This window comes from Saccoglossus kowalevskii, chromosome 8, assembly GCF_978046115.1.
Source record: "Saccoglossus kowalevskii chromosome 8, keSacKowa6.1, whole genome shotgun sequence".
NCBI classification, from domain to species: domain Eukaryota; kingdom Metazoa; phylum Hemichordata; class Enteropneusta; family Harrimaniidae; genus Saccoglossus; species Saccoglossus kowalevskii.
The window spans coordinates 29090368-29118307 of NC_140648.1; the positions used below are offsets into that span (position 1 = coordinate 29090368).

Below are 27940 nucleotides of genomic sequence, written 5' to 3' on the forward strand. Positions count from 1 at the left end.
CTTCTGTAATGTAATGTATATTTTGTTTGTCCATGTCTGTTATATACATAAAAGTAAATGAATAATAAAAAAGGAACGGGAAATCTACTCAATTGACAAATTCAAAACTGTTTTTGTCATGGGACTGATTACAATTTGATATTTCTGATGTCTATAATTATAGTGACAGTGACACTGATAGATTTGTCTCTGATTTAAAAGACAGTGATCTTGTAGCTATAGGCAACTGATATTTATTTATTTGTCTTCTGTTTTTGCAGTGTCCTCGTGTTGTGTAAATAAATAAAGGGTATTTCATCGAGATTATTAACGTGAGGCCGCCCTAAACCAAATAACACGGTCATAACCGCATTCTTCGATTTGTCTACCCTGTTTTTCGGCCATGTTTACAATCAGATGAACATTTCTCCAATGTCAGATATACACGAACGCAAACTTGAACACGCTGCAAAAGATAGTTACATGTAATTGTTTGCAAAATAATCACGTTGTGTGATAAGTTAAACAATGACCGAGTTTGGTAGATTATGTATGTGTCAGTCATCGGAGCTTCGTCCCCTCGTTTTATGACGCAGAGTCTACTGAAATTGGGTAGAATTGGACATTATTATAAGGACAAGAGCGAATCACTGACTAGTGTCTTTGTTTAGACCCAGTGGGCATTGACGTCTAAGGACACTTGTCTCGGACTGTCATATTTCGCATTGAAGCATAAAAATGAACTGGATAATTCCCGCCCTTCTCCAGTCCTGGCACATCGAAGATATGATAGCAGATTGTTTTCCGCATCTGTATATGTTATGCTCTAGTAGCTCAGGGCCAATATGATGAAGTGATCGTTGTTGCCTATTGGGGTCTAAGTCTGAATAAATCTGAACGTTATATCAGAGAAAGAGTCCCTAGCAGACTACCATATAAGGAAAAAGAGTCGGTTAAACAATCGATATTAACGTCGATTTCCCTGGATTTAACATGTTCAAACCCACAATTTAATACTTATTCACAAACCAGAGATTCTGAATTAGATGTTTTGTAAGATGCAAATGACGAGATTTGGCGACATACTGCCAGACATTGTCCTAATTAAAGAACTGATCTAACTGATCCTCCAGCTCCTCTCTAGCTGCCCAGAGGAAATTGAAAATCTTATATGTTTTGCGAATAATACATTTGTGTACATATAACGGTTGTGATTGTATGCTTCCCGTGTAGTTGAGATGGCGTATATCTGATTGACTCAGTATGTGGTCAATTAACCGTGGAAGTAATGTGAAGGACTCCTGGGAATGGTATCTCAAACATTTTCCATTTTGCACAGAAACACGCCCTCAACAGTCAAGCAGCATCGCTTCTATTTGTTAGCCGACATGGTGGCGTGTTTATTAGCATTTAAATATGCACGCTTCATCCTGTTGACGTCTTAAAATGAAATGTTAATTTACATAATTTTTATTTGCATACATATGAGCAATGTGGTGTGATTAATTACATTAATTAAAGTACATGATGGGTGATAATAAACAGCATATACCTGTTTGCAAGATCACTATGGCAACAAAGTGACGGGGCCACATAATGATATATGTAAGTTGTTTATTGGTTTAGCATTACGTAACAATATACAGATTAGTAATTACATTTTTACATAGTTTTAAACAGAATAAATGCCGGTCGTGTTAGGATTTCTGTCTTCTTTCAACAAATAAACACACTATAAAAATATAGAGCTTAGTGGTTGCACATAGACTAATTACATGTGCCAACCTGTAAAAATGGATCACTGTACATCCTAGCAATCAGCTGAAAATATATAATATGATGACACAGACACATTATGCTGTTAAATACATACATATTGGTTAGTGTCGATTTAGTCCACGAACTAGCTGACGTAAACTAGGTCACAGTTAGCAAATTGCACTATTTTAAAATACTCTGCCCTGTCTGTATTTAGGTAACAGCTGATTCACTTACATAACATAGTTTTGATGAGATACACAAAGTGTATGGGGAAAACTAGATTGATTGCTAGCGAGGATTTATCGATAAAAGATTGCATAAGAAAAAAAAAAGTACGGCCAGCGTGTGTACATTTCGCAGGTAGTTTATTCAAAGCACCCCAAGCCCTGCTCGCTACAACCCCGACCCAGATCTGAACTACCATTGCTACAAGAATCATTCTGCCTCGGCGTCTATTTCCGCTGGATTTTCTTTTGCTTTAACGTCCTCGCTTAGATCATATCTGCCACATCGAACTAAATTTTCACAGAGAATATCGATTTTATACATTGAACGCGGCAAGTTGTTTCTCCACGATATCAACATGTCAAATATCTGATCCTCCATACTATTTGGGTTGTCACGTTTTATTCTTTGTATCTGCGGTTGTGAGTATCCAAGGTAACGAGCTAGTGACTCCCATTCATTGGTTAGTTCTCTTGACAAATCACGAATACCTTCTTCGCTAAGTGGACCTACAGAAAAATACAAATACACAGATTGCCAAAAGTTAATCTCTGTCTACATTGCCGCCCTCAACGTCAAGATATTTAAAATATTGAGTATCGAGGAGTAGCCGCGGTTGTGATATATACAAGTACTTGAACAAACCCTATACTATGCTAGAAAGACTAACATTACAATGCATGATAGATACTGTGAACGTTATAAAGTTTTACAAATGTACTATTTCTTAAATTTAAAATGACAAGTCGAGCAATTCAGCAGCATAACGAGTATGGGGAGTCTTCACCTGCGCATGCGCCATATGATGATAGCGTGTCATTGTTTACAAACACGCGCCTTAGCGTGTGTTGTTATCATAGCTTGGGACTCAATTCCCTCGCGTGCGCAGGTGATGGCTCTCCCGATTTAACATTAACGAGTTAGTACAACCGTTACGTCATTTAATCAGTAAACGCCAATTTGAATAAATTGATTGAAGGCATGTGAGCGCGACATGCGTGTAGACAATGTTGAGAACTGGAGTCAAGTATATTTCTTTATTTGAATAATAACTGAGGGCCTGTATTTACAAATATTTATAAAAGCTTTTATAAACTAAGATAGAAGTTTCACCGTGTGTCAGGAAATACAAAGGCTGAGAAATAAGAGTGAACTTTACCTTGTACTTTGACAGCCTGCTTGTATACCTGCTTCGGTTGAGGCGGCGGACGTTCAACCTACAAAATAAAATAATAATAAAAATAACAACAACAAACACACATCTGGCGTGTCATGACCATAAATGTATGGTTATCTAACTTTGTTTATGTGTACATTTTTAGTATTCAGTAACTATAGACACAACAAACCTATTCTCTTAATTTTCGTAAATTTTTCAGGTTTCTGTTGGCTGATGGGATACCATTGGAACTTTTTCAATTGATGTTTTTACGCACTGCGCTCTCGATTGACTGGTTGATTTCACCCGCCATTGAAAGTTATAAATATTTATAAATATGAGGGCAATGGTTTTGCTGCATCGTGAGAAAAGCTAATTAAATCACGTTTGTCGGGATTATTGCCATGTTTTCGCTACGAAAAATTATACCACTGTTACTTACGATGAACAATAAAGAACCTTGGAACAAAGACTATGTGCGTCCTGTCCTGTGAGTGTATATTTAGACTCTAAATGTAAGAGCGATGGCGGACAGTTCACACACCTATGCACATACCATTGTCTGCGGGTTTAAATAGTTTACAGATGGCTGGCCGCCCAAAAGTTATGAATATAATTTGCAAATTTTGCACAGCCCAATTCGTCGCACCAAAAAACGCAATTTTACCTTTGGAACAGATACAGGTAGTTCAGCAAGAAACGTCCACCCTTCATAGGGGTCCTTCTTCTTGTGTCCTTTAACGTTCTGTTGTTGATCTTCCTCCTCTTCTCCAATCTCTCCGTTCTCTACTGTTTCCGGTTCGTCGGGAGGGTGCGCACGTCCGTAAAACCTAGCGTGACCTTTATCGTGATCTGAGGCAAAGTTTCGGAATTGATCAATGGCCTCCAGGTAGAGCTCTAATCGGTTCACTTTTTCCGAATTATATATCAGTTTCAACTCTTTGTCTTCCGTTGGACGGAGGTTTCCATCAAACACTACCATGACCTGTTCGCCCTCAACCATTTCAATTTCAGGGCTTGGGTCAGGTGGACCTTCAAAGCCTTCGTTAATCATCTTGTCTTCAATATCATCTATTTTACTGTACGGCGATAGCTGTACCATGACGTGGCTTCTGTCTTCCACATGCTGGTGTACAATAATGCTGACTATCTTGACTTTGATCCAGTCCTCTACCATATTAGCCAAATGAACCATTGCACTATTTGAATCCGGTTTGGCAGAGGTGCGTATCAACACAACCCTATTGAGAAAGATGTTAGATATGTAAAATACTGTACTTGTTTGCCTGTTTTGTTCACTTTGTTACTGTGCTCTACTCACGTTATATACATATCCCTGATGTACACACTGTCGACACAATTTACCCGAATACACATCGCACTGGGTGAGGCAAAAGACCGCCCCCCCCCCACACACACACATAACACTGTGTGGGCAAAACAACGACAAATCACGCTGTGAAGAGCAAACAACCACACATAGCACTGCGTGGAACAAGCAGCCACAAATCACACTGTGCAGGGAAACACAACCACACAACACACTGTGTGGAGCAAACAGCCACAAATCACACTGTGTGGAGCCAAAAAATCAACACATCACACTGTGTGGGGGGAAACAGCCACAAATCACACTGGGGGGGGGTAAAAACCATAATCACACTGTGTGGAGCAAAAAATCGACACATCACACTGTGTGGGAGACAACGGGCACAAATCACACTGTGGGGGAAGGGGAATAAAAACCATAATCACACTGTGTGGAGCAAACAAACACAAATTACACTGTGTTGGGAAAGAAACACAACAAGCACTTAAGGAGAAAATAATCACATATCCCACAACCTCAACAACCACACATTACATAGTATGGAGAAAAATACCATAGTATTTTGACAAAGAAAACAAATATATTTACGAAGAGCGTAATAAGAACATTAGACCCAGGCATAGTGGAGGAAGAGGCACGCGATACACAGAATGTAGAAATCTGACAAGCAATACATGCAGTAAGCAGTATTACGAAAGTAGTTATAATCACTTGTTATTCCTTCTGATCTCGTGTTGCTTTCAAATTGTCCGATATTGTTGTTGTGTAAAATAAAACATTGCGTGATAGTTGTCATTCGTTTCGACAAATTTTCTGGCACATGCACAGCACAATAATTTTGTTTTAAAAGGAAAACACAATCACGTCACAGTATATAGTGAAAGCAAACTCGCAACACATTGCAGTTATGTGGAGGGAAAAACAGGTACATAGAAGTTTGAGATATCTGGCGTGCAGTGTGGAGAAAATCTACATATCATGTATAACAGACGCATAGTAAACGTATGGAGAAAGCAGACACACGGATCAGTACGGGCACTGTAAATAAAACACACGTAACAAATATTATCTATGTTTGAAATCCATTTTATACTTTTACTCACCTATGCACAGGACTGTTCAATTCGAATGATACAACATCATTTTTACAGTATGATAAACGTACACTCTTCATCTCATGCCAGGCTGTATTATTATTTCTGACTAAGACATGGAGTGTCTCCAACTCTTCTGCTATCTCAGCTTCATGGTGATGACTGACAGCCTGTGCAGCCGAAACACCTTTGCTTTTCAACGCCGATAAAGTGAACGCCGATGGTCGAAGATCTTTGTTGTCTCTCTTGGCCGGGTTTGGTGGTAATGGTAGATTGATTGTGATTGGTTTCTTGAATTCCTTTGGTGTTGGGGAATGGGTTATGCGTACTATTGGGCTTGATGCGGCCAATAACTCGCATTTCTCACGTCTCTTTTTCAACAAATTCACGGTGTTGTTGTCAAATGCATGGACCTTGAATGAATAGAGAAAAACTTTGTTGAGCATACCATGTACACTATATCATAGTAAAGCATTTGTCACACACAACCATGAAACAAAATGTTTTCATTCGTGGGCCAAACACGGAAATCAGAAATTCATACGTGAAGGCAGTAAGCTAGAGCATGGTTGTACTAGTTATAACTCCAGTATTGTATAATGAAATAATTACAAAAAGTCAAGAAGAATTGTTCTACCTAATATAAACTTAAAACTGACCTCCAAAGATATATCGTTTGGTCTACTTATACATCCGTGTGGATAGGTAACGAACACTCTTCTGTCACCTGATGACGCCAATGTGCCACCCTTTTTGTCGACCGTATGTCTGTCACGAAGTAAACGAGATATAACAACATATGTTGCAAATTCTTTCACTTTCATTTCAGCAAACATTTGTCCCTGTAGAATGAAATAATGATTATTAGTTGAGTTTACTGTAGCTGGATATAATTGATTGACGGTAGAGCTCTACACAAAGGTAAAAATATTGTCATTTTTCTATAGTTTTATGGGTTTGATATATCATGTTACAAGGATAAGAAATAAATGAAAAGGTAGGTCACCCCGTACTCAGTTCAAAGAAATCGATATTTAAAATACAGTGAATATAACATGTTTTGTCTAGGGCATTTCTACCATTGTTTCCTGTGGTGAGGATATATTTCAATTTCGCAATTTTTTTTTGCTCGGCGATATATAGTGGGGAAAAGATATATATTTTCTTACAAGTTGATTGTTGATGTTCAGAAGTTTAAACAAATATGTTTAGTAGGTTTTTAAAGAGGAAATGTGTTTTCATTGTAGTCTATGGAAACCGCTGCTAGAATGGCATTTAATTCTTATTATTTTACCGTTTTTCTCAACAATCAGATTGACAGTGAACCAACAAATTCACATACAATTGACTAAAACTAAAACGAATAATTGTAGACAGATTTTGACAACAAATATTACTACTGCTGCTGAATTCGCTAAAATATGTGCACATGAAAAAACGCGTGAGTAGCAGTGTTGCATAGATCCATAAATAATTCATATAATAAGTGATAATTGTAAGCTGTATTAATACATACTAATATAGCCAAGCACAACTACTATTAACTACTAATATAACAAGCTCCTTTTAGACCCAATGAATTCCTTGCTATTTTCAACCATAGATTCAATGTACGACACATATGCATGTCTTAGGTAATCAGGTTTTATATAAAAATGCTGCTAAACACGTAATATATAGTACAAACAAGTAGCTCTCGGCTGAGATAGCTCCGTAATTTCAATTAGAGAATTGTCATCACAAAATCAACAAATCTGAGAGAGGTCTACCAGATGTACCCATATGTATGATCTCAAAGCAATCGGACTTGCGGTTTTCAGCAAGAAGTCCGAAATATTACTTTTTACCAAAAATTACAAAAAATACTCATTAAAATTAGGGAATTGAAGTTATCATCACGAAATTGAACACTTGTGTGAGAAGTCCACCTATAGTACTTATATATATAATATCAAAATATAACTTTTTCTTTTTGAAAAGCCCCACCATAAATATCATCAAAATTCATCATTAACCTTATCAGTTGTTTGGCAATGAATAATCATTGGAAAATTGCAATGGGATTTAAATCTCTCCCGGACTCTAACTAATTGTCCAATCACGTAATCAACTCTTGCCCCATTATTACTGATACTGTTATTCACACTTCCAATCCCTTGGCTATAATATTACAGCCCTAACATAGATTTATTAAATAAATGTCAAAGGATATTGAAGCAAGATTTGTATTACCTTATAATTTTCAAAAACTCTCTCAATTGAAGTCGTTGAAATTACTTTCCAATCCCTGCCATTCTTGGTTGATTTGACAACGACCTCTCTGCCATGTATAGAGCGTGCCCGGCCAGCGTAAGGTATAGAAACCAGAGCTGGTTTGCTGAGTTTGATATCCTGGGGTTCAACACAGACAACAGCACTCAGTACATCCTCATTCTCTCCCATAGCTTTATGTGCCCATACATTCATTGGTTTGTAGCTGACACTTATACCATCAAATGTTCCAGGCGGTCCACGGACCAGACAATTAAGTTTGCTATCTTCTTCATCATCCAATGGAAACCTAATACGTGAGTGGAATAATCAAATAGATGTATAGTAAATGAACATGATCTGTCTCAAAAATTAATCTATAAATTTTGATTTAACATCTAGTTCCAGTTTACTATTTAGAACTACGCCATGTGCAATGCCAACACGTCTCTGAGGGCATATGCTGATAAAAAAGTTTTGAAGTAGATTTGGTCGTGCTTTCATATTCCGTCACGCTAAGTTTTGATTCGGGAAAAATCATTGCATTATCAGACAGCATGCATATCATGACCAGTAGAAGCAAGACCAGTTAAGACATAATCAAATAACAATCGACATTATAAATAAATTAATGATTTGTGTGTACTCACGGATTGATATCCCAGCTTTTTGGATCATTCCTTTGCACATCTTCAAGTGAATCCTCAGCTTCTCTGGCAGCTGCTTTACATTTTTGCATGTCTCTTTTAATTTCAGTTATATCTTTGTTCAGCTGCTTCTGCATTCCACGTATTCTGTCCATTGGCATATCTCCTCTCTTTGCATAATCTAATAATTTGGTGGCTGCTTTTTCCAAAGATTCAATTGATTGTTTCAAATCAGTTGAAAATTTCACTGCTTTTTGAATGCTATTACTTGCCATATTGGTTGCAAATCTAGATTCTTCAGTGTCTTTGCCACTTTCCTCTACTATTTTGCTTGTTGATTCTGCTGTGGCGTCTGTCTCCTCGGCAACCTGTTTTGCTTCTTCGGCAACATCTTTACCTTCACTTGCAGTTAATTCTGCAGCTTTAAGAATTTTTATTTTTTCCAGCACTTTCTTGGCATCATCAGCAATTTCTGTTGTCTTTTCTGAATCCTTCATTGCTTGTTCTAGTTTTTCTTTGGCAATATCCATTTTTGCTTTAACGTCATCCATGGCAATACTGACTTCTTCAGCCATTCCATCATCAACCTTGCTTGCACCTTCATCCACCACAGGTGCATCAGCATCTTTATCTTCTGGTTTCTCAACATCTGCATTGTCTTCCTCTTCTTTTGGCTTCTCTTCTTCATCTTTTGGCTCCTTCTCCCCTTCATCCTTTGGCTCCTCCTCTTCTGTGGATTTTTCTTCATCTTCACTTTTCTTGTCTTCCTCTGGTTTTTCATCATCAGCTTGCTTTTCCTCTTCACCAGCTTCCTCTTCTTTTTCTGGTTCAGCTTCTTCTCCATCAGGTTTCTCTGCTTCTTTTGGTTTATCTTGCAATCTCTTGTCTTTCAGTATTTCTGCTGCTTCCTCAACATCTTCCCCAGCCTTTTGGGCCTCCTCAGCAGACAACTGTGCTTTTTGTCCAGCCTCATTCAAAGCCTCAACTTGGGCCTTTATTTCATCAGACTCCTCATCACCTAATTCCTCAGCTACTTTTCCAGCATCTGTTGCTATTTCCGCTGCTAGTTTAGCTTGTCTTTTCACCTCTTTTGCATACTCTCTTGCTTCATCCACAACTTTTAATGCTTCATCCATGGCTCTTTTTTCTTTCAATTTACTTGTAACATATTTTGATGCAGTTCTACTCTTTTGAATCAAAGCATTTGCCACCTCTGCATGTTTTTGTGCATCTTCCGCATTTTCTTCCGTCTCTTGTGCTTTTTGTTTCACGTCTTCCAGTGTTGATTCCATGTCTTTTGATATTCTTTCTGTTTCTTCTGCAGTTGTTTCAGTAGTACTGATTGACTTGTTTGTCTCATCAATTGGTTCTTCAGTACTTTCAATATCTTTTCTTGCTTCTTCTAACTTAAGTTTTAGTTCTTCTTCAAAAGCTTGATCTTCCTCTGAGTATTTTATTGCTTCTTCGAGGGCTTTTTTGGCTTCCTCTAGTGCTTCACTAACCTCAGTCCCAAGCCGTTTAGCTTTTTCTGCAATGCTTTTAGTTTCCATCCCGATTTTTTCTTTTTCCTGTTTGCTTTCTTTTGCTTCCTTCTCTCTTTCAACTGATTTTCTAATGTTTTCTGCAGTTTTGATTTCACTAATTGCTTTTTCCAATTCTGATTCAGTCATCTTGGACCGTGAAGATGCTTTCTGTGCTACTTCTGATGTCTGAGTGGCAAGTTTCTCGGCTTCTTTAGCAAGTAAAACAAGTTCATCCAGCGCTTTTGATTGGTTCAGCAATCGCATCAACAATGAATCTTGGACCTTTTTCTGATCTGTGTATCAAAACAAAACCAAAAAGGAAATAAATCATTTAGGCGTTTTTTCACAATGTAAAACAATCAGTCATCAACACTGAATGAATGAGCATACAAAAAATAAGGTTAATAAAATGTCAAACAAATGTGCATGACAATACTTCCTACCTAGCACATGCATTAGCATAATGTAGTACAGAGCCTTATCAAAAACATACAATGTGTTGGACAGACAAAGCCATAAAACAGTGGGCAATGCTTACTAAAAATGTCAATATACTCAATATATTTCTGACAATTAAGCTTTCCAATCAAGGTGAAGTAAAATTACACAATTATATTTATTTTATACAATTTACCAGAAACATAGGTCTTGATTTTTATGAAACAAATATTAAGCTAATGAATAATCATTAATCTTATGAGATCAGTCAATGATGACGCAGTGTGTGAGTCACTGATAATGTCAGAATTTTTTTCAATAACCATTTCCCGAAGACACTGGGAGCCATTGATTGATAATATCATTTATCACCATGTGAAATACTAGTATGTTATGTATAGAGTTTGTTTATTAAACTGATATACGACAAGCTTGTAAGTATTATTTCCAGTGTCTCAAATACTAAATTGGTTGTGTGATGTCCACTTCACTATAAATTGTAATACTCAAAAGATGTTGCTAACATGAACAAATAATATATATATATAGTTAGTGATTGGAATACTGACTATACACATTGCTGAGACACGAAAATATATGCACTCTGTTTCTGTTTACAATTATAATATTGAGCAATAAACGTAGTTGCTAAGGGAAATATTGGCTCTCAGTTTATGAATATTATATAGGATAATAAACATAGCAGCTAAGGACACTCAATTTACCTTTATAATACTGGGTAGTAAACATGACAGTCAAGGACAATATATGCATTCAGCTAACGAATATAATACTGAGCAATAAACATAGTTTATAACCTTGGTTTATAAATATATATATATATATATATATATATATATATATATATATATATATATATATATATATATATATATATATATATATATATATATATATATATATATATATATATATATATATATATATATATATATTCACTCAGTTTACAATTCATTGAATACGTTCAACCTGTGGCTGATACTATTTTTAGCACGCAATGAGGCTTTGTTATAATGTAACTAGGCAACGGCAATTATATTTGCTAGTGAATCGTCTGATAAACAGCCTCGAATGCATAGTGAGAGATGTGATCTGTCAGGTTGTGTTCTATTCAACAAACGTGAGAAATAAGACGTAATATGTGTATTCTATGGACTAAAATATAACACATGCGAACAATGCCATGTCCTAATATAACCCTTAATTAAGTATGTTAGCAGTGGAACACCCCCTTCAGTTTCTGGAGAGGGAGTTATACTATCCAGTAAATGTACAATATTTTGTGTTGCTAGAGAAGGTTATATACATATATGATATATGTACTGTATTTTGCATTCCTGAAAATGGGAGAGTTATAAGAGGACAAGTACTGCACCATTTAGTGTTGTTGAAGATGGGGTTATACTGGGACACATAGTGCAGTACTTTGTGTTGTTGAAGATGGGGTTATACTGGGACACATAGTGTAGTACTTTGTGTTGTTGAAGATGGGGTTATACTGGGACACATAGTGTAGTACTTTGTGTTGTTGAAGATGGGGTTATACTGGGACACATAGTGTAGTACTTTGTGTTGTTGAAGATGGGGTTATACTGAGACACATAGTGCAGTACTTTGTGTTGTTGAAGATGAGGTTATACTGGGACAGATAGTGCAGTACTTTGTGTTGTTGAAGATAAGGTTATACTGGGACACGTAGTACAATACTTAAATTGTGTTGTTGAAGATGGGGTTATATTGGGACACGTAGTGCAGTACTTTGTGTTGTTGAAGATGTAGTTATACTGGGACACATAGTGCAGTACTTTGTTTTGTTGAAGAATGGGTTATAATGGGACACATGGTGTAGTACATTGTGTTGTTGAAGATGAGGTTATACTGGGACACATAGTGCAGTACTTTGTGTTGTTGAAGATGGGGTTATACTGAGACACATAGTGCAGTACTTTGTTTTGTTGAAGATGGGGTTATACTGGGACACTTGGTGCAGTACTTTGTGTTGTTGAAAATGAGGTTATACTGGGACACATAGTGCAGTATTTTGTGTTGTTGAAGATGGGGTTATACTGGGACACATAGTGCAGTACTTTGTGTTGCGAAAGATGGGGTTATACTGGGACACATAGTGCAGTACTTTGTTTTGTTGAAGATGGGGTTATACTGGGACACTTGGTGCAGTACTTTGTGTTGTTGAAAATGAGGTTATACTGGAACACATAGTGCAGTACGTTGTGTTGTTGAAGATGGGGTTATACTGGGACACATAGTGCAGTACTTTGTGTTGTGGAAGATGGGGTTATACTGGGACACATAGTGCAGTACTTTGTTTTGTTGAAGCTGGGGTTATACTGGGACACTTGGTGCAGTACTTTGTGTTGTTGAAAATGAGGTTATACTGTTACACATAGTGCAGTACTTTGTGTTGTTGAAAATGGGGTTATACTGGGACACATAGTGCAGTACTTTGTGTTGTTGAAGATGGGGTTATACTGGGACACATAGTGCAGTACTTTGTTTAGTTGAAGATGAGGTTGTACTGGGAAACGTAGTGCAGTACTTTGTGCTGTTGAAAATGAGGTTATACTGGGACACATAGTGCAGTACTTTGTGTTGTTGAAGATGGGGTTATACTGGGACACATAGTGCAGCACTTTGTGTTGTTGAAGATTGGGTTATAATGGGACACATATTGCAGTACTTTGTGTTGTTGAAGATGGGGTTATACTGGGACACATAGTGCAGTACATTGTGTTGTTGAAGATGAGGTTATACTGGGACACATAGTGCAGTACTTTGTGTTGTTGAAGATGGGGTTATACTGAGACACATAGTGCAGTACTTTGTTTTGTTGAAGATGGGGTTATACTGGGACACTTGGTGCAGTACTTTGTGTTGTTGAAAATGAGGTTATACTGGGACACATAGTGCAGTATTTTGTGTTGTTGAAGATGGGGTTATACTGGGACACATAGTGCAGTACTTTGTTTTGTTGAAAATGAGGTTATACTGGGACACATTGTGCAGTACTTTGTGTTGTTGAAGATGGGGTTATACTGGGACACTTGGTGCAGTACTTTGTGTTGTTGAAAATGAGGTTATACTGGAACACATAGTGCAGTATGTTGTGTTGTTGAAGATGGGGTTATACTGGGACACATAGTGCAGTACTTTGTGTTGTGGAAGATGGGGTTATACTGGGACACATAGTGCAGTACTTTGTTTTGTTGAAGCTGGGGTTATACTGGGACACTTGGTGCAGTACTTTGTGTTGTTGAAAATGAGGTTATACTGTTACACATAGTGCAGTACTTTGTGTTGTTGAAAATGGGGTTATACTGGGACACATAGTGCAGTACTTTGTGTTGTTGAAGATGGGGTTATACTGGGACACATAGTGCAGTACTTTGTTTAGTTGAAGATGAGGTTGTACTGGGAAACGTGGTGCAGTACTTTGTGCTGTGAAAATGAGGTTATACTGGGACACATAGTGCAGTACTTTGTGTTGTTGAAGATGGGGTTATACTGGGACACATAGTGCAGCACTTTGTGTTGTTGAAGATTGGGTTATAATGGGACACATATTGCAGTACTTTGTGTTGTTGAAGATGGGGTTATACTGGGACACATAGTGCAGTACTTTGTGTTGTTGAAGATGAGGTTATACTGGGACACATAGTGCAGTACTTTGTTTTGTTGAAGATGGGGTTGTACTGAGAATCATAGTGCAGTACTTTGTGTTGTTGAAAATGAGGTTATACTGGTACACATTGTGCAGTATGTTGTGTTGTTGAAAATGGGGTTATACTAGGACACATAGTGCAGTACTTTGTGTTGTTGAAGTTGGGGTTATACTGGGACACATAGTGCAGTACTTTGTGTTGTTGAAGATGAGGTTATACTGGGACACATTGTGCAGTACTTTGTGTTGTTGAAGATGGGGTTATACTGGGACACATAGTGCAGTACTTTGTTTTGTTGAAGATGGGGTTATACTGGGACACATAGTGCAGTACTTTGTGTTGTTGAAAATGAGGTTATACTGGGACACATAGTGCAGTACTTTGTTTTGTTGAAGATGGGGTTATACTGGGACACATAGTGCAGTACTTTGTGTTGTTGAAAATGAGGTTATACTGGGACACATAGTGCAGTACCCTGTTTTGTTGATGATGAGGGTTATACTGGGACACATGGTGCAGTACTTGTTGTTGTTGAAAATGGGGTTATACTGGGACACGTAGTGCAGTACTTTGTGTTGTTGAAGATGGGGTTATACTGGGACACATAGTGCAATATGTTTTGTTGAAGATGGGGTTATACTGGGACACATAGTGAAGTACTTTGTGTTGTTGAAAATGGGGTTATACTGGGACGCCAAGTGCAGTATTTTGTGTTGTTGAAAATGGGGTTATACTGGGACACATAGTGCAATACTTTGTTTTGTTGAAGGTGGGGTTATACTGGGACACATAGTGCAGTACTTTGTGTTGTTGAAAATGAGGTTATACTGGGACACATAGTGCAGTACCCTGTTTTGTTGATGATGAGGGTTATACTGGGACACATGGTGCAGTACTTGTTGTTGTTGAAAATGGGGTTATACTGGGACACGTAGTGCAGTACTTTGTGTTGTTGAAGATGGGGTTATACTGGGACACATAGTGCAATATGTTTTGTTGAAGATGGGGTTATACTGGGACACATAGTGAAGTACTTTGTGTTGTTGAAAATGGGGTTATACTGGGACGCCAAGTGCAGTATTTTGTGTTGTTGAAAATGGGGTTATACTAGAACACATAGTGCAGTACTTTGTGTTGTTGAAAATGAGGTTATACTGGGACACATAGTGCAGTACCCTGTTTTGTTGATGATGAGGGTTATACTGGGACACATGGTGCAGTACTTGTTGTTGTTGAAAATGGGGTTATACTGGGACACGTAGTGCAGTACTTTGTGTTGTTGAAGATGGGGTTATACTGGGACACATAGTGCAATATGTTTTGTTGAAGATGGGGTTATACTGGGACACATAGTGAAGTACTTTGTGTTGTTGAAAATGGGGTTATACTGGGACGCCAAGTGCAGTATTTTGTGTTGTTGAAAATGGGGTTATACTGGGACACATAGTGCAATACTTTGTTTTGTTGAAGGTGGGGTTATACTGGGACACATAGTGCAATACTTTGTTTTGTTGAAGATGGGGTTATACTGGGACACATAGTGAAGTACTTTGTGTTGTTGAAAATGGGGTTATACTAGAACACATAGTGCAGTACTTTGTGTTGTTGAAGATGGGGTTATACTGGGACACATAGTGCAGTACTTTGTGTTGTTGAAAATGAGGTTATACTGGGACACATTGTGCAGTACTTTGTGTTGTTGAAGATGGGGTTATACTGGGACACATAGTGCAGTACTTTGTGTTGTTGAAGATGGGGTTATACCGGGACACATAGTGCAGTACTTTGTGTTGTTGAAGATGGGGTTATACTGGGACACTTGGTGCAGTACTTTGTGTTGTTGAAGATGGGGTTATACTGGGACACTTGGTGCAGTACTTTGTGTTGTTGAAGATGGGGTTATACTGGGACACATAGTGCAGTCCTTTGTTTTGTTAAAGAAGGGGGTTATACTCGGACATATAGTTTAGTATTTTGGGTTGTTGAAGATGGGGTTATACTGGAAAACATTCTGCAGTATTTTGTGTTGTTGAAGATGGGGTTATATTGGGACACGTAGTGCAGTACTTTGTGTTGTTGAAGATGTAGTTATACTGGGACACATAGTGCAGTACTTTGTTTTGTTGAAGAATGGGTTATAATGGGATACATGGTGTAGTACATTGTGTTGTTGAAGATGAGGTTATACTGGGACACATAGTGCAGTACTTTGTGTTGTTGAAGATGGGGTTATACTGAGACACATAGTGCAGTACTTTGTTTTGTTGAAGATGGGGTTATACTGGGACACTTGGTGCAGTACTTTGTGTTGTTGAAATTGAGGTTATACTGGGACACATAGTGCAGTATTTTGTGTTGTTGAAGATGGGGTTATACTGGGACACATAGTGCAGTACTTTGTTTTGTTGAAGATGGGGTTATACTGGGACACTTGGTGCAGTACTTTGTGTTGTTGAAAATGAGGTTATACTGGAACACATAGTGCAGTATGTTGTGTTGTTGAAGATGGGGTTATACTGGGACACATAGTGCAGTACTTTGTGTTGTGGAAGATGGGGTTATACTGGGACACATAGTGCAGTACTTTGTTTTGTTGAAGCTGGGGTTATACTGGGACACTTGGTGCAGTACTTTGTGTTGTTGAAAATGAGGTTATACTGTTACACATAGTGCAGTACGTTGTGTTTTTGAAAATGGGGTTATACTGGGACACATAGTGCAGTACTTTGTGTTGTTGAAGATGGGGTTATACTGGGACACATAGTGCAGTACTTTGTTTAGTTGAAGATGAGGTTGTACTGGGAAACGTAGTGCAGTACTTTGTGCTGTTGAAAATGAGGTTATACTGGGACACATAGTGCAGTACTTTGTGTTGTTGAAGATGGGGTTATACTGGGACACATAGTGCAGCACTTTGTGTTGTTGAAGATTGGGTTATAATGGGACACATATCGCAGTACTTTGTGTTGTTGAAGATGGGGTTATACTGGGACACATAGTGCAGTACTTTGTGTTGTTGAAGATGGGGTTATACTGGGACACATAGTGCAGTACTTTGTTTTGTTGAAGATGGGGTTATACTAGAACACATAGTGCAGTACTTTGTGTTGTTGAAAATGAGGTTATACTGGGACACATAGTGCAGTACCCTGTTTTGTTGATGATGAGGGTTATACTGGGACACATGGTGCAGTACTTTGTGTTGTTGAAAATGGGGTTATACTGGGACACGTAGTGCAGTACTTTGTGTTGTTGAAGATGGGGTTATACTGGGACACATAGTGCAATATGTTTTGTTGAAGATGGGGTTATACTGGGACACATAGTGAAGTACTTTGTGTTGTTGAAAATGGGGTTATACTGGGACGCCTAGTGCAGTACTTTGTGTTGTTGAAAATGGGGTTATACTGGGACACATAGTGCAATACTTTGTTTTGTTGAAGGTGGGGTTATACTGGGACACATAGTGCAATACTTTGTTTTGTTGAAGATGGGGTTATACTGGGACACATAGTGAAGTACTTTGTGTTGTTGAAAATGGGGTTATACTAGAACACATAGTGCAGTACTTTGTGTTGTTGAAAATGAGGCTATACTGGAACACGTAGTGCAGTACTTTGTTTTGTTAAAGATGGGGGGTTATACTCGGACATTTATTGCATTAGTTTGTGTTGCTGAAGATGGGGGTTATACTAGGACAATTGGTTCAGTTGCTTGTGTTGCTGAAACCGGGAGTTATTTTTGGATAATCGGTGTAATAGTTTGTGTTGATGAATTTGAGGTTATATTAGAACCATTAATGCATTGTTTTGTGTTGCTAGAGCATTATACTATGTGTGTGTGTCTGTGATGTGCTGGATATGGGGTTATAAGACTGTTATTATAATGTTACGTTTATGATCGCATACTTGCATAAAATACAGAATTTGTTTACACTATGTGTTATGTGTGTAAGATGAGCCAATGTGCCATCTGGTGATGCAATTACACTTCAAACGGTGTCTACCATTCATCCAAACTGTAGATGTATTACCCTGACATTGCTGTGTATGCTTCACACCAACGGCTAAATTGAACGCACACTGGCAGAATGTCTGTTTATCCTATCTCGTATCCGCAAGCCATGATAAATACCGAGCGACGTAATATGTCTACGTTGCCAAGGGCGGAATGACCTCTGCAGTTGATGTCACAGAAACAGCATGACGGGAACATGGCGGTGTCATGGCGGAATTTGTATCTTATATTTAAAAAAAACAAACTATTCAATATTGCCATTGTACAGAGTGTTTTCCACTCATTTCAATTCAACATATAATAAAATGGCCCTACAGGTTATTGGCAATTTCATTGTTGCTGCAATTAACATTTTATAAAGTAGCTTATTTACATTGCCACAGACGGTCTTTATTGTCGGCCTCATTAATTCTCATCCGCTGTACACAAACACCGTAACTCCATGTGGCACAGAAACAAATTACTTAGTAACGATATGCGCGGGTAAAGTGATTAACCCCCGTATCCAAGGAGTGGTCTTTTATCGGTAGGAATTCTACTTATAAAAAAAATCGAAGATTATAGTTTAATCGGTCCGTTATAATGAATGGAACCTCGTGAGCATATCTCGCGATTTGAGAGGCGCAACCATATACGATTGTTTTAACAGACCCATACCGTGTGACGTGTACATTGTTTTAGGGTGTGTATAAACTGTCGCTGTCGCTATGTTGTTGAAGGGCTATTTATTATCCCCCTTGATGAGGTATTGTTAGTGGTAAATCAATGTTATGGTCGTGTGAATGTGGCGATGTATACGAGTGAATGACAGTCATGTATACTAGTACTATATACTTACCAGGAAGATCGGAATAGTCTACGGACTTCAATTTTTCCCGTATTGTACTCGTTGTTTTCAACATTCCTTCCATTAATTCTCGAATTCCCGGAGCCATGACCGCACACATTTGACTTACGGTTTCCAAGGCAGCGCGTGACTCTCCCACAGTTTGGTGTAGCTGATCATCGCTGTAGTCGTCGAGTATATCCTCGGCATCGGTGATTTTACTGCTTTCGTTAGCAAGCGACTGGGTATTTTTTGTCAGTTTTTTCGTACATGCCAGATTATCTGGTTTTGAATCGTCTTCGTCGAATAGATGCGACATTTTGGTGGATAAACTGTAAGAAAGGAAGCGCGGAGTCGCCCAGTAAACAGTTATGTACACTAGAATGCCTCTGTTGCACTCAACGAGTCGCCGTTGCTACAAACGAAAGCGGACTATTGAACAAAGCCATCTCCTATGTGATGTCAATATCTGCCGAGAGCGGATGACCCTTTTCTCCCATTGAAATCCACAGCTCTTTAAACTGCTTTGTCCAATCTCCTTGGCGAGGCTATCATTTGCATACTCAAACGTTAAATTATGCGGTGACCAATTTCTAACGCCCCTTTTGACCGAGTCAGTGGAACAGACAGAGTGGGTACTGCATTTGCCGAAGTGATTACGGCTCGTCACTGTACTGTCAGCCGTTGCGTTATGTCGGGCTTGAACTAGACGTTACTTGAAATCACCCAACAGACAGCGTACAGTTAGTAAATGGAAGGGGAATCGTAAGCAACTGTCGTAAATATACGTTTATGTACGCCAAACTAGACCACTGTCGGACTGCAATGTTGCTAAGCAACCGGGAAACTATAGAAAACATTACAGAGAACTCAAAGAAAAACACGGAGCTCTTGAATTGATGACGTCACTAGCGAGTGCATAAGATAGTACGAAAGTACGTGCTGGGCTTATTCCTTAGTCCTTGTAAGAGGTGTTTGTTCATAGTTGTGGAGGCTATTTAGACAAACAGTGTGCTATGGTATTTGTTTTACATGTGAATGCGTTCAGGGCCTTACTTGTATCATCTATATTGGGTCCTTTGTTGACAGAATGTCACCCCTAGCAAACGATGTCTACCCGATATAGTATCCACCTAAATATAACGACGATTATATCATTACAACATTTGCATATTGAATCGCGAGGAGAACATGAACATGTATGTGCGTATTTTAGAATAGAATAGAATAGAATAGAATAGAATAGAATAGAATAGAATAGAATAGAATAGAATAGAATAGAATAGAATAGAGATATAAGGCTAAAAATAAACAAATGAACAATATGTCTGCCAGTGTCTGTATGTACGTATTTCTGTTCTATTAATATGTCATTAAATAAATAACCATGCAGAAAGCATCATTTTAGGCCCTGTTGAACTGAACAACCAGTATCAACGATCTCATCTCATATAGAGGGCGGCCGGTCACAATCGTATACGACATGGTTCTCATGCGACCGTGACATGTGCAATTTCCGAAGGCCGCTGCGTGTTGGAATGTGTCTTTAAAAGCAATAAGGCTAGTTGGAGAATAGCGCCCTCAAGGCATTCGATACTGCTACAAATGAAAGTCAGCTTCTGAAGTTTTACTTCTGTCATAAGTACACTGTAGGTGCTAACTACACGTGCGGTTGTTTTCTTGCGGCCATTTCAGAGCAACGCTCAGTATTCGACGGACGATTTAAAGGCGAACGATTCGGCCTTGGGTGCTTGGGTGTTTAGATTGATTTTCACGAATAATATATTCTTGAGCGTGTTCAACAAAACTGTCACGGTGAAGCCAGATTTAACATGAACGGCTCTTTTAACTCACGTTGCGTCAAAAAGATTTAAAATTGTATTTTTTAATTCGCGCTTCATTTCGGTATGCACAATACCGTCATGGGCATTATTTTTATCCAGAGAATTGAGAAATAATTAAAAATGTGTTATAAAACTCGACATACAGTGATACGTGTTACAAAATTGTCATCCATATACAATACAAATAATATAAATATGCCGTGCTTGTATAAACCTATCCTATACTGCGACTAATATGTGAAGTATCTTTGATTCAAAATTCGAATTTCCGCTGCACGACGTACTTGAATGAGGGCGCTTTATATACCATATTGAAGTGTACGTTGCCGAGTGTTCCGGGTCGTCTAATATAGTGATTACACATTTAAGGGGATATTGCTGCAATAGTACTGGCTCAAGTGCGTTCGGGATACTTGAAACTACCTTTTTAATGAAACATGCATAACTAGATTCCCATAATGCATCTCACCTGTTACACTGTTACGTAGTCATTATGTGTTACCATGGAATTAGTGTTACTAGTATATGTGATCAGGAAGTCAACTTCATAATTCTCCACATAATTTTACGGTTAAACCATACTATAACGTCTGAGATGATTACATTTACTGTACAAGCGGTAAAAGCTAGTTTTGCTTGACTTTTTGCAGAAAATGTTCCTCCAGTTTATACATATCAAATAACACACCCTTTACGTTTTTGAGTGTTCTGGGTGTTATCAATACAAGTACGAATACCCTCAATTTGTTCCCTTTCACATACTGAACTAGTACACTGTAGAATACTTTTTTTTCGCTTGAAATTCATTTTCGCTATTTTCGCTGAAGGAATAATTCAGTGAAAATAAAATCCAGCAAATATACTTTTTTTCCTATATTTTACATTGAACTTGTCAAAAATTAGTGAAAATAAATTCCATACACAACACAGTTAAAATGTCTTCTCATGTTACGGGTTCAGAATAGGTCAAGGTTCAAGTATCTTCGGGGGCGGAGCTACGTCACAGACGTTCCACGTTGCTAAGACGCGCACCACTGTACCACGTGGAGCCGGTGAAAATTCGAGAAAACAACACAAACTCAACTTTGAAGCAATCCTGAACAACCAAATTCTCATATGTTACATACGTAGGGCTAATCTTGTTACACTGTTCAGGGGACTCTCAACAACCATCTCAAAGTACCGTTTTCTGCGAGTTTTTGGTCTTTGTTTTCACCGCGAGGGTTGCCAGGCGGTAGAAAATGCCCGTCCGCCCAAAAGAAAATGATGACTTGAGAGTGCTATAGTCCTGATCACCCTTTGACCTGTGACTGGTATGATTGGAGACTATTTTTATAATGCTATATTGAATGAAAGAAAAACGTAGATGTTATGGTTCAAGTGTCACAAAGAGGGCGTTTTCATGGGGCGTTATGCGTTGTTTCGTCGTAGAGGGCGCAATGCAACAATCTATTTATAGATTTCGACGACAGTGGGGATTTCCAGAGCGATGCATTTCGCGGAAATACCACGTAATCGTTTATTTCAGCGATTTCACTTTCAGCCGAAGTTGAACTGAACACACTGTGAAAACTCGGTTACGTCTCGGGATAAGGTAATGCTATTTGTATTAAGTGTTTGTGTGTATGTACTGTGTTAGCTTGCAATTTTAGCAATTTTATCCTAGGTTTTGCTGGAGTTCGTTTTTTTATTTAAATCGCCGGTAGGTTTGCTTCGTCTGTCGTCGTTGCGAAACAGTCATTTCACGACAGACGAGTCACTCTCAATTATACCGAAAGATGGGGTAGCCCATGGAACTACAAACCCCAGAGTCAGCTGGCGTGTGCGTCCGGGTGTAGATAGCCCCGAGTACAGTCCCCTCCATGAGTGGGGCCGAGTGATCAGCGGAAGAAGGCCAACCTACAGGACTGTACTCAGGGCTAGGGTGTAGAAAGAAACGTCACATCCCAGCTGACTATTCTGTGAATGTAGTCTCTTTACCACGAACTTCCACCTATGCACTGAAAATTAAGTGTTGAGCTGCCTCTTAACACGTTAATAGAGTTGAATATCACGAGTATTCTCACCAACATTGTGTAATTTGCACATTTTGTGTATTTCATGTTTTATAGTTTCTTTGCTAATACAGTAAATGGCACAAAACTGTGCGTTATAAATAAATAATTCAAAGTAGATGTTAGAATTCAAATTGACCAATTTGAAAGTAATATCCCGACATCTACTTAATATTTCTACTTAATATTAATGAGTTAGTTCAACATTTTCAAATCAACAAGTGCCTCATTTTGAATATGTGGGCGGTCACAGTTGCTATGTCACGTGAAGGCATGTGCGTGCATTATGGGTATGGGTGAAAAAAATGTTTAACCTCGATATATTTGAATGAAATCTGATGATCTGCTTTTACAAATTTTTATAAATACATTCATAAGTGAAGCTCTAGCTTTGTGCCTTTCATTGTATTAATGCAGGTGTATTTTAACGGTAGCAAAACTAATCTTTGTCGCTAAACGTGTTGTTCTTTCCTCTGTAGAATCATGGGAGCCGAACAAAGCAAAGGCAGTACAGGTGAATCAGATTATCCCATAGAGCATGAGGTGAGCAGTACATATATAGCTAAATGAAATATACAGAGAATATTTAAAGGGCGGTAGTTGTCGCACCACGCATGCATGCGCAAGATATATGGGTCTCACATAAACAAAGATGGCTACTTTGATTGTTGCACAGATCAATGAGTACAAACTGAGACGTTACCAAGCTTTAATTAGGTATTTTTAGGTGATTAAAAGGTGTTGAAGGAGTCGTACAGAGTACGTCACATCCAGGTCAAACCTCATACTTGTGATTTCCATTAGAAGAGCGCATTGGACTGTGGGAAAAATCAATGCTCATCAACACAAATGTTGCACATGCGCAGGGCAACGACTGCTGCCCTTTAATGAGTTAACCGTGATATTAAATTTATTACATGTTGAATATATTTGATATCATATGGGTCAGGAATTTGATCATCAGAATTGTTATTTATGTGGATTATTAATTCCATTCATTTTTTTTTATTGAAGAACATTTTGGGTATGCTGAAAACTGTGGGTAATGTTGGCTTGTTTCAATTGCCAATATCACATTGATTAATGGTTTTTTAATTTGATTTCTGACACCTCTGTTGTGGCAAATTTGTTCAAATACATACTGCGTGTAGTTGATCCTGTGATGATGCTACTCCCTTCAACTTAAAGGGGAACTAAATAGAGTCTATTTTGGTGTTTGTATTTATCAAGTTATGTATATTGATTATAAATTTGAAAAAAAAATTAAAAAAAATGATTATCTTCAGAGTTATGATGATTTAAATATGAGAAACCATAAACCTGCGAAGGACTTCCAATTGTGCCATCTTGCCATAAAAAACGCCCTCATGAGGTATAAACAGGTAAGGTAACAAAGCATGATGACGAAATAGTATCTGATTAAATATAAGCAACTTAGGGAGCCATAGTTGGCTGGACTGGTGAATTGACTTCTAGTTTAGGTTGTTTCGACTTTTACGTTAATGTTATTTACAAGCATATCAACATACAAACATTATGGATGTGCGATTGATCGAGACAGGCATTATGTTTTGTTTTTTGTCTAACTGTCTAATAAATGCTGTTTCCAGTACTGCATTGTGCGGCGTGCAAATTATTCAAAGTATAGATGCTGGAGTATGCAATCTTGAGTTCGTAGGGTGGTGGTGGAAACATTTTCGTCCATGTATTCACGGGGCTGCACTGGCAAATCATGGGACAAGCGTCACAGGAACACCAAGCAGATTGTAATTTGAAATAAAACTATCATCCCAACAAGGGGCATCGTCGACGATATACTCTCATCACTCACACTGGACTGATCTGAATTTTCCACCATGAGGTTTTTCAGCACAATTTGACCTGGAACAACTTCCTTTGACATAACAGGTCATGTCATTTATTAACCAATCAAAATGATGTGTCGTAATGATGAAATTTTCCGATTATTGACGATGATTTTTTAACGCAATGCGGAAGTGAATTGCCGCAATGTTAAAATGCGATCTGTAGCACTGATTGCAACGAAAAACGATGATTTTTTCCTTAAAAACTGGCGATTCGCAATTTCCGAAATATAAATGACGGTTAATAGTAACCGTGGGTAAACTGAGTGTGGAGTAAGAATTTTAACACCTTTCTCGGTCGCCAACATGTCTCATCGTTCAAACCCTAGGCCTTTCATGATAGTCTCAAAGTAAACCATGCTCAATAACCAGGTACACGACTTAACGATCACATTTTTGGCTTTTCGAAAGCTACTACTCAAAGAAATAGGGATTACTCCAGAATTGCAACATCGGGGTTCATCCTGAGTAAATGACAGAATAGAAAGGGTGCGAACCACGTTGTGTACGTTCGCCATGCACTCTGAAATTAATGCCAGTTTTCTCATAAAACTAAAATCATGAACCAAACTACCATGCCAATCACGATTATTTTGAAATGAAACACACCTTTTACACGCATATTATAATCGTGAATGCTCTCAACTCGATAAATATCAAGTAAAAATATAGGGATGGGCTTCATACTTGAGAGGGACTTACGATCGGGGAAGTACGGTACTTTAACGCAATTGGGCTTTCACTCTCAGCATACTGTGGTTCAAACGCATGAGGCTCTAACCCAAATTTTAAAAAGCACATTGTGCATATAAAAGTTGAGTTTATACTAATAGTACACAATGTTTGGCAGCATGAACGGCTATGTACAGTGGCGTATACGAATGCGATCAGATACTAAAACGTCATAGCTTTGAAAAGTACCCGGATGTTAAATATGTTCGTTCGTTATTTATTCCCCTCCATGAATGGCCTCCATGGTGTTTAATTGCAAGCACTTCAAATGCCTATCCAAGCTACAGTTATAATTAAAACAAAATTAAACCACTGCAATAGTATTTCGAATACAGTTTAGAATATACACAACTATAAATTAAGGCCGCATTTAGGTTCGCTTTAAAGGGTGGTGGTCATTGCATTGCGCCGTGTCATATTCGATATGTGTTCAATAGCGCTGTATACAACATGTGCAAAATATGTTGTTGATAAAAAAATTGATCACATTTCACAGCGACCATCTTTTAAACTATTTTGAAGCAATGCAGAAATACGTTGTTATGTTGGCATCTACATGTACTAGTCTTTTTGGGGTCAATGCACTTGATTGTGTGGGGTATGCATATGTCAGTCTTCAAGAGCTCTTTGTCCTGCTAAAGCTTGGACCCTCCTGACCCCATAAGTTTTTTGTTGAACATTACCATATTTGCTGTATGTGTAAGTGCAGAAGCGTCATTAGAAGTGCATGTGAACTAATAGTTGCATGTATTGTATACTTGATTACCGGTAATAAAATATTTCATCCAGCGAATACAGTATATGTTTGTTTCATGCAATATACATTATTATATGAAGTAATATATGCCCATTATGATGCAGTAACTGTTCACTGGTCAGGACTATACTGTAAAATACTTTATTTTCGCTTGGAATTAATTTTCGCTGAAGGGATGATTCAGTGAAAATAAAATCCAGCGAATATACCTTTTTTCTATATTTTACATTACATTTTACTTGTCAAAAATCAGTGAAAATAAATTCTATACAAAACACCCAAAATTTCTTTTCAGCAAAAATTAATTCCAGCTGAAATAAAGTACAGTACATGTATTTCTGAAAATCAGAATATCAAATTTAGTCGAAAATCACAAAATATTCATTTTATCTGTGATAAAATTAGTTCCTTGTATCGAAAACTTTGTCTCAGTTGTAGATTGGTTTTGATACGAGTTCTAATATCGTTGCAATTTCTGAAAACATTTACAGAGTTTCCAATGAGAAATTTGTCCATTGTAATGAATGGTAATTTTTACCCACAATGCAATATACATACAATGTATACCCAATAATGTTAAAGTTGATTTTACTCATACATGCACATCTAATTACATTTATTGAGCAGCATCTCCTCAATTATGTGGCAAGATATGATTAAATAATGTCAAAACGATATACTGTAAAAGGCACACCCCTAATAGAAGTGACACCCATTCTTTTTGAACAATTGAGAACAAAAAATTCATTATTTTTTATATGCGCAGATGCTCTCATAGAAGCCACATCTCCTCAATTAATGCAGATTTTACAGTCATAACAATTATATTCTTATATATCTATTTTTTCTTTTCCGGTCCTAAGGCTAGTTATAATTTTTTTTTTAATCTGAGATTATATCAATATACCATGCTTTCAATATTTGCTTCAAATCATTTTCAATACACAGCTTCTCTAAAGCTTTCTCTGACCTTGTTTGTAGCATACATGTGATGAAATCAACAAAAGATCCATTGGTAAATTTATCATCAAATGCTGTGGACATGAAGGAATAGTGGATGAACAGGACAATAGATTGAGACCCCTTCTACAAGGGGCTATTACGCACTTGGATAAAGAAAAAGAGCATGTTTGGAAGAATGCGGAATTAACGTTTTACGACAAGTACGCCAACTGTTTCATCATGAAAGCTGGAGAAGGTCAGAACAAATTCTTGGTACATCTGGATGGTAAAGATGAAATTGAGGTAATTTGTACAGAAAGAGAACCAAGCCGAGTTGGTAAATTCTTCTCGGAAAGTTGGCTGAATCCTTATAAATGGGTTCCTCGTAGTCAAGATCCAGCACTGCCGCCTAACGATAATAAATCTTCAGCTTCATCCAAGTCAGCCACGAACAAGGAAGGTACAAATGTATGAAATTAGTAATATTTCCAGAGAGCAATATATATATATATATCATACAAATTAAAATGATTGCTTTCCATCATATAAAAAGCATCATAATTGTAGTCTAATTTTTGGTCAATTGATTGAACACACAACAATAGTTTCAATGAGTATGAACTGATTTGCATATTGATGAAGGAATGCCTGTTATGTTGCTGCGAAATAAACGTTTTATTTATACTTACGATGACATGTTCTCATACACTAAGTTTCACTTAGACATGAATGGTTTTCACGGAAATTTTAAAACATTTGCTCCGTTAGTAGCAATAAGTAAGAAAAAAACAATGAA

General features: G+C 37.8%; 2 protein-coding genes across 2 annotated transcripts; one reads left to right on the plus strand and one right to left on the minus strand.

Annotated features, from left to right (window-relative positions):
* Nucleotides 1–1576: 1576 nt before the first annotated feature.
* LOC100372523 (uncharacterized) lies at nucleotides 1577–19526 on the minus strand. The gene is made up of 8 exons (XM_006817611.3): nucleotides 18963–19526; nucleotides 8449–10261; nucleotides 7781–8108; nucleotides 6208–6390; nucleotides 5558–5961; nucleotides 3792–4365; nucleotides 3125–3182; nucleotides 1577–2474 (listed from the first exon to the last, which is right to left on the minus strand). The coding sequence occupies exons 1-8, from the start codon at nucleotides 19267–19269 to the stop codon at nucleotides 2176–2178; spliced, it is 3966 nt and encodes a 1321-aa protein (XP_006817674.3). The 5' UTR covers nucleotides 19270–19526; the 3' UTR covers nucleotides 1577–2175.
* A 2719-nt stretch (nucleotides 19527–22245) lies between these two features.
* Nucleotides 22246–27832, plus strand: LOC100370711 (uncharacterized). The gene is made up of 3 exons (XM_002735615.4): nucleotides 22246–22388; nucleotides 23328–23391; nucleotides 27184–27832. The coding sequence occupies exons 2-3, from the start codon at nucleotides 23332–23334 to the stop codon at nucleotides 27616–27618; spliced, it is 495 nt and encodes a 164-aa protein (XP_002735661.1). The 5' UTR covers nucleotides 22246–22388; nucleotides 23328–23331; the 3' UTR covers nucleotides 27619–27832.
* The last annotated feature ends 108 nt before the right edge of the window (nucleotides 27833–27940 follow it).

Bases quoted from the DNA above. Each gene is read 5' to 3' on its own strand.
- LOC100372523 (XM_006817611.3), bottom strand. From the start codon at position 19,269: ATGTCGCATCTATTCGACGAAGACGATTCAAAACCAGATAATCTGGCA. The intron at 6,391-7,780 runs GTAATACAAATC...TTCATTCTACAG, and splicing joins GAGTTTTTGAAAATTATAAG to GGACAAATGTTTGCTGAAAT. The intron at 5,962-6,207 runs GTCAGTTTTAAG...TATTCATTCAAG, and splicing joins CAAACGATATATCTTTGGAG to GTCCATGCATTTGACAACAA.
- LOC100370711 (XM_002735615.4), top strand. From the start codon at position 23,332: ATGGGAGCCGAACAAAGCAAAGGCAGTACAGGTGAATCAGATTATCCC. The intron at 23,392-27,183 runs GTGAGCAGTACA...CCTTGTTTGTAG, and splicing joins ATTATCCCATAGAGCATGAG to CATACATGTGATGAAATCAA.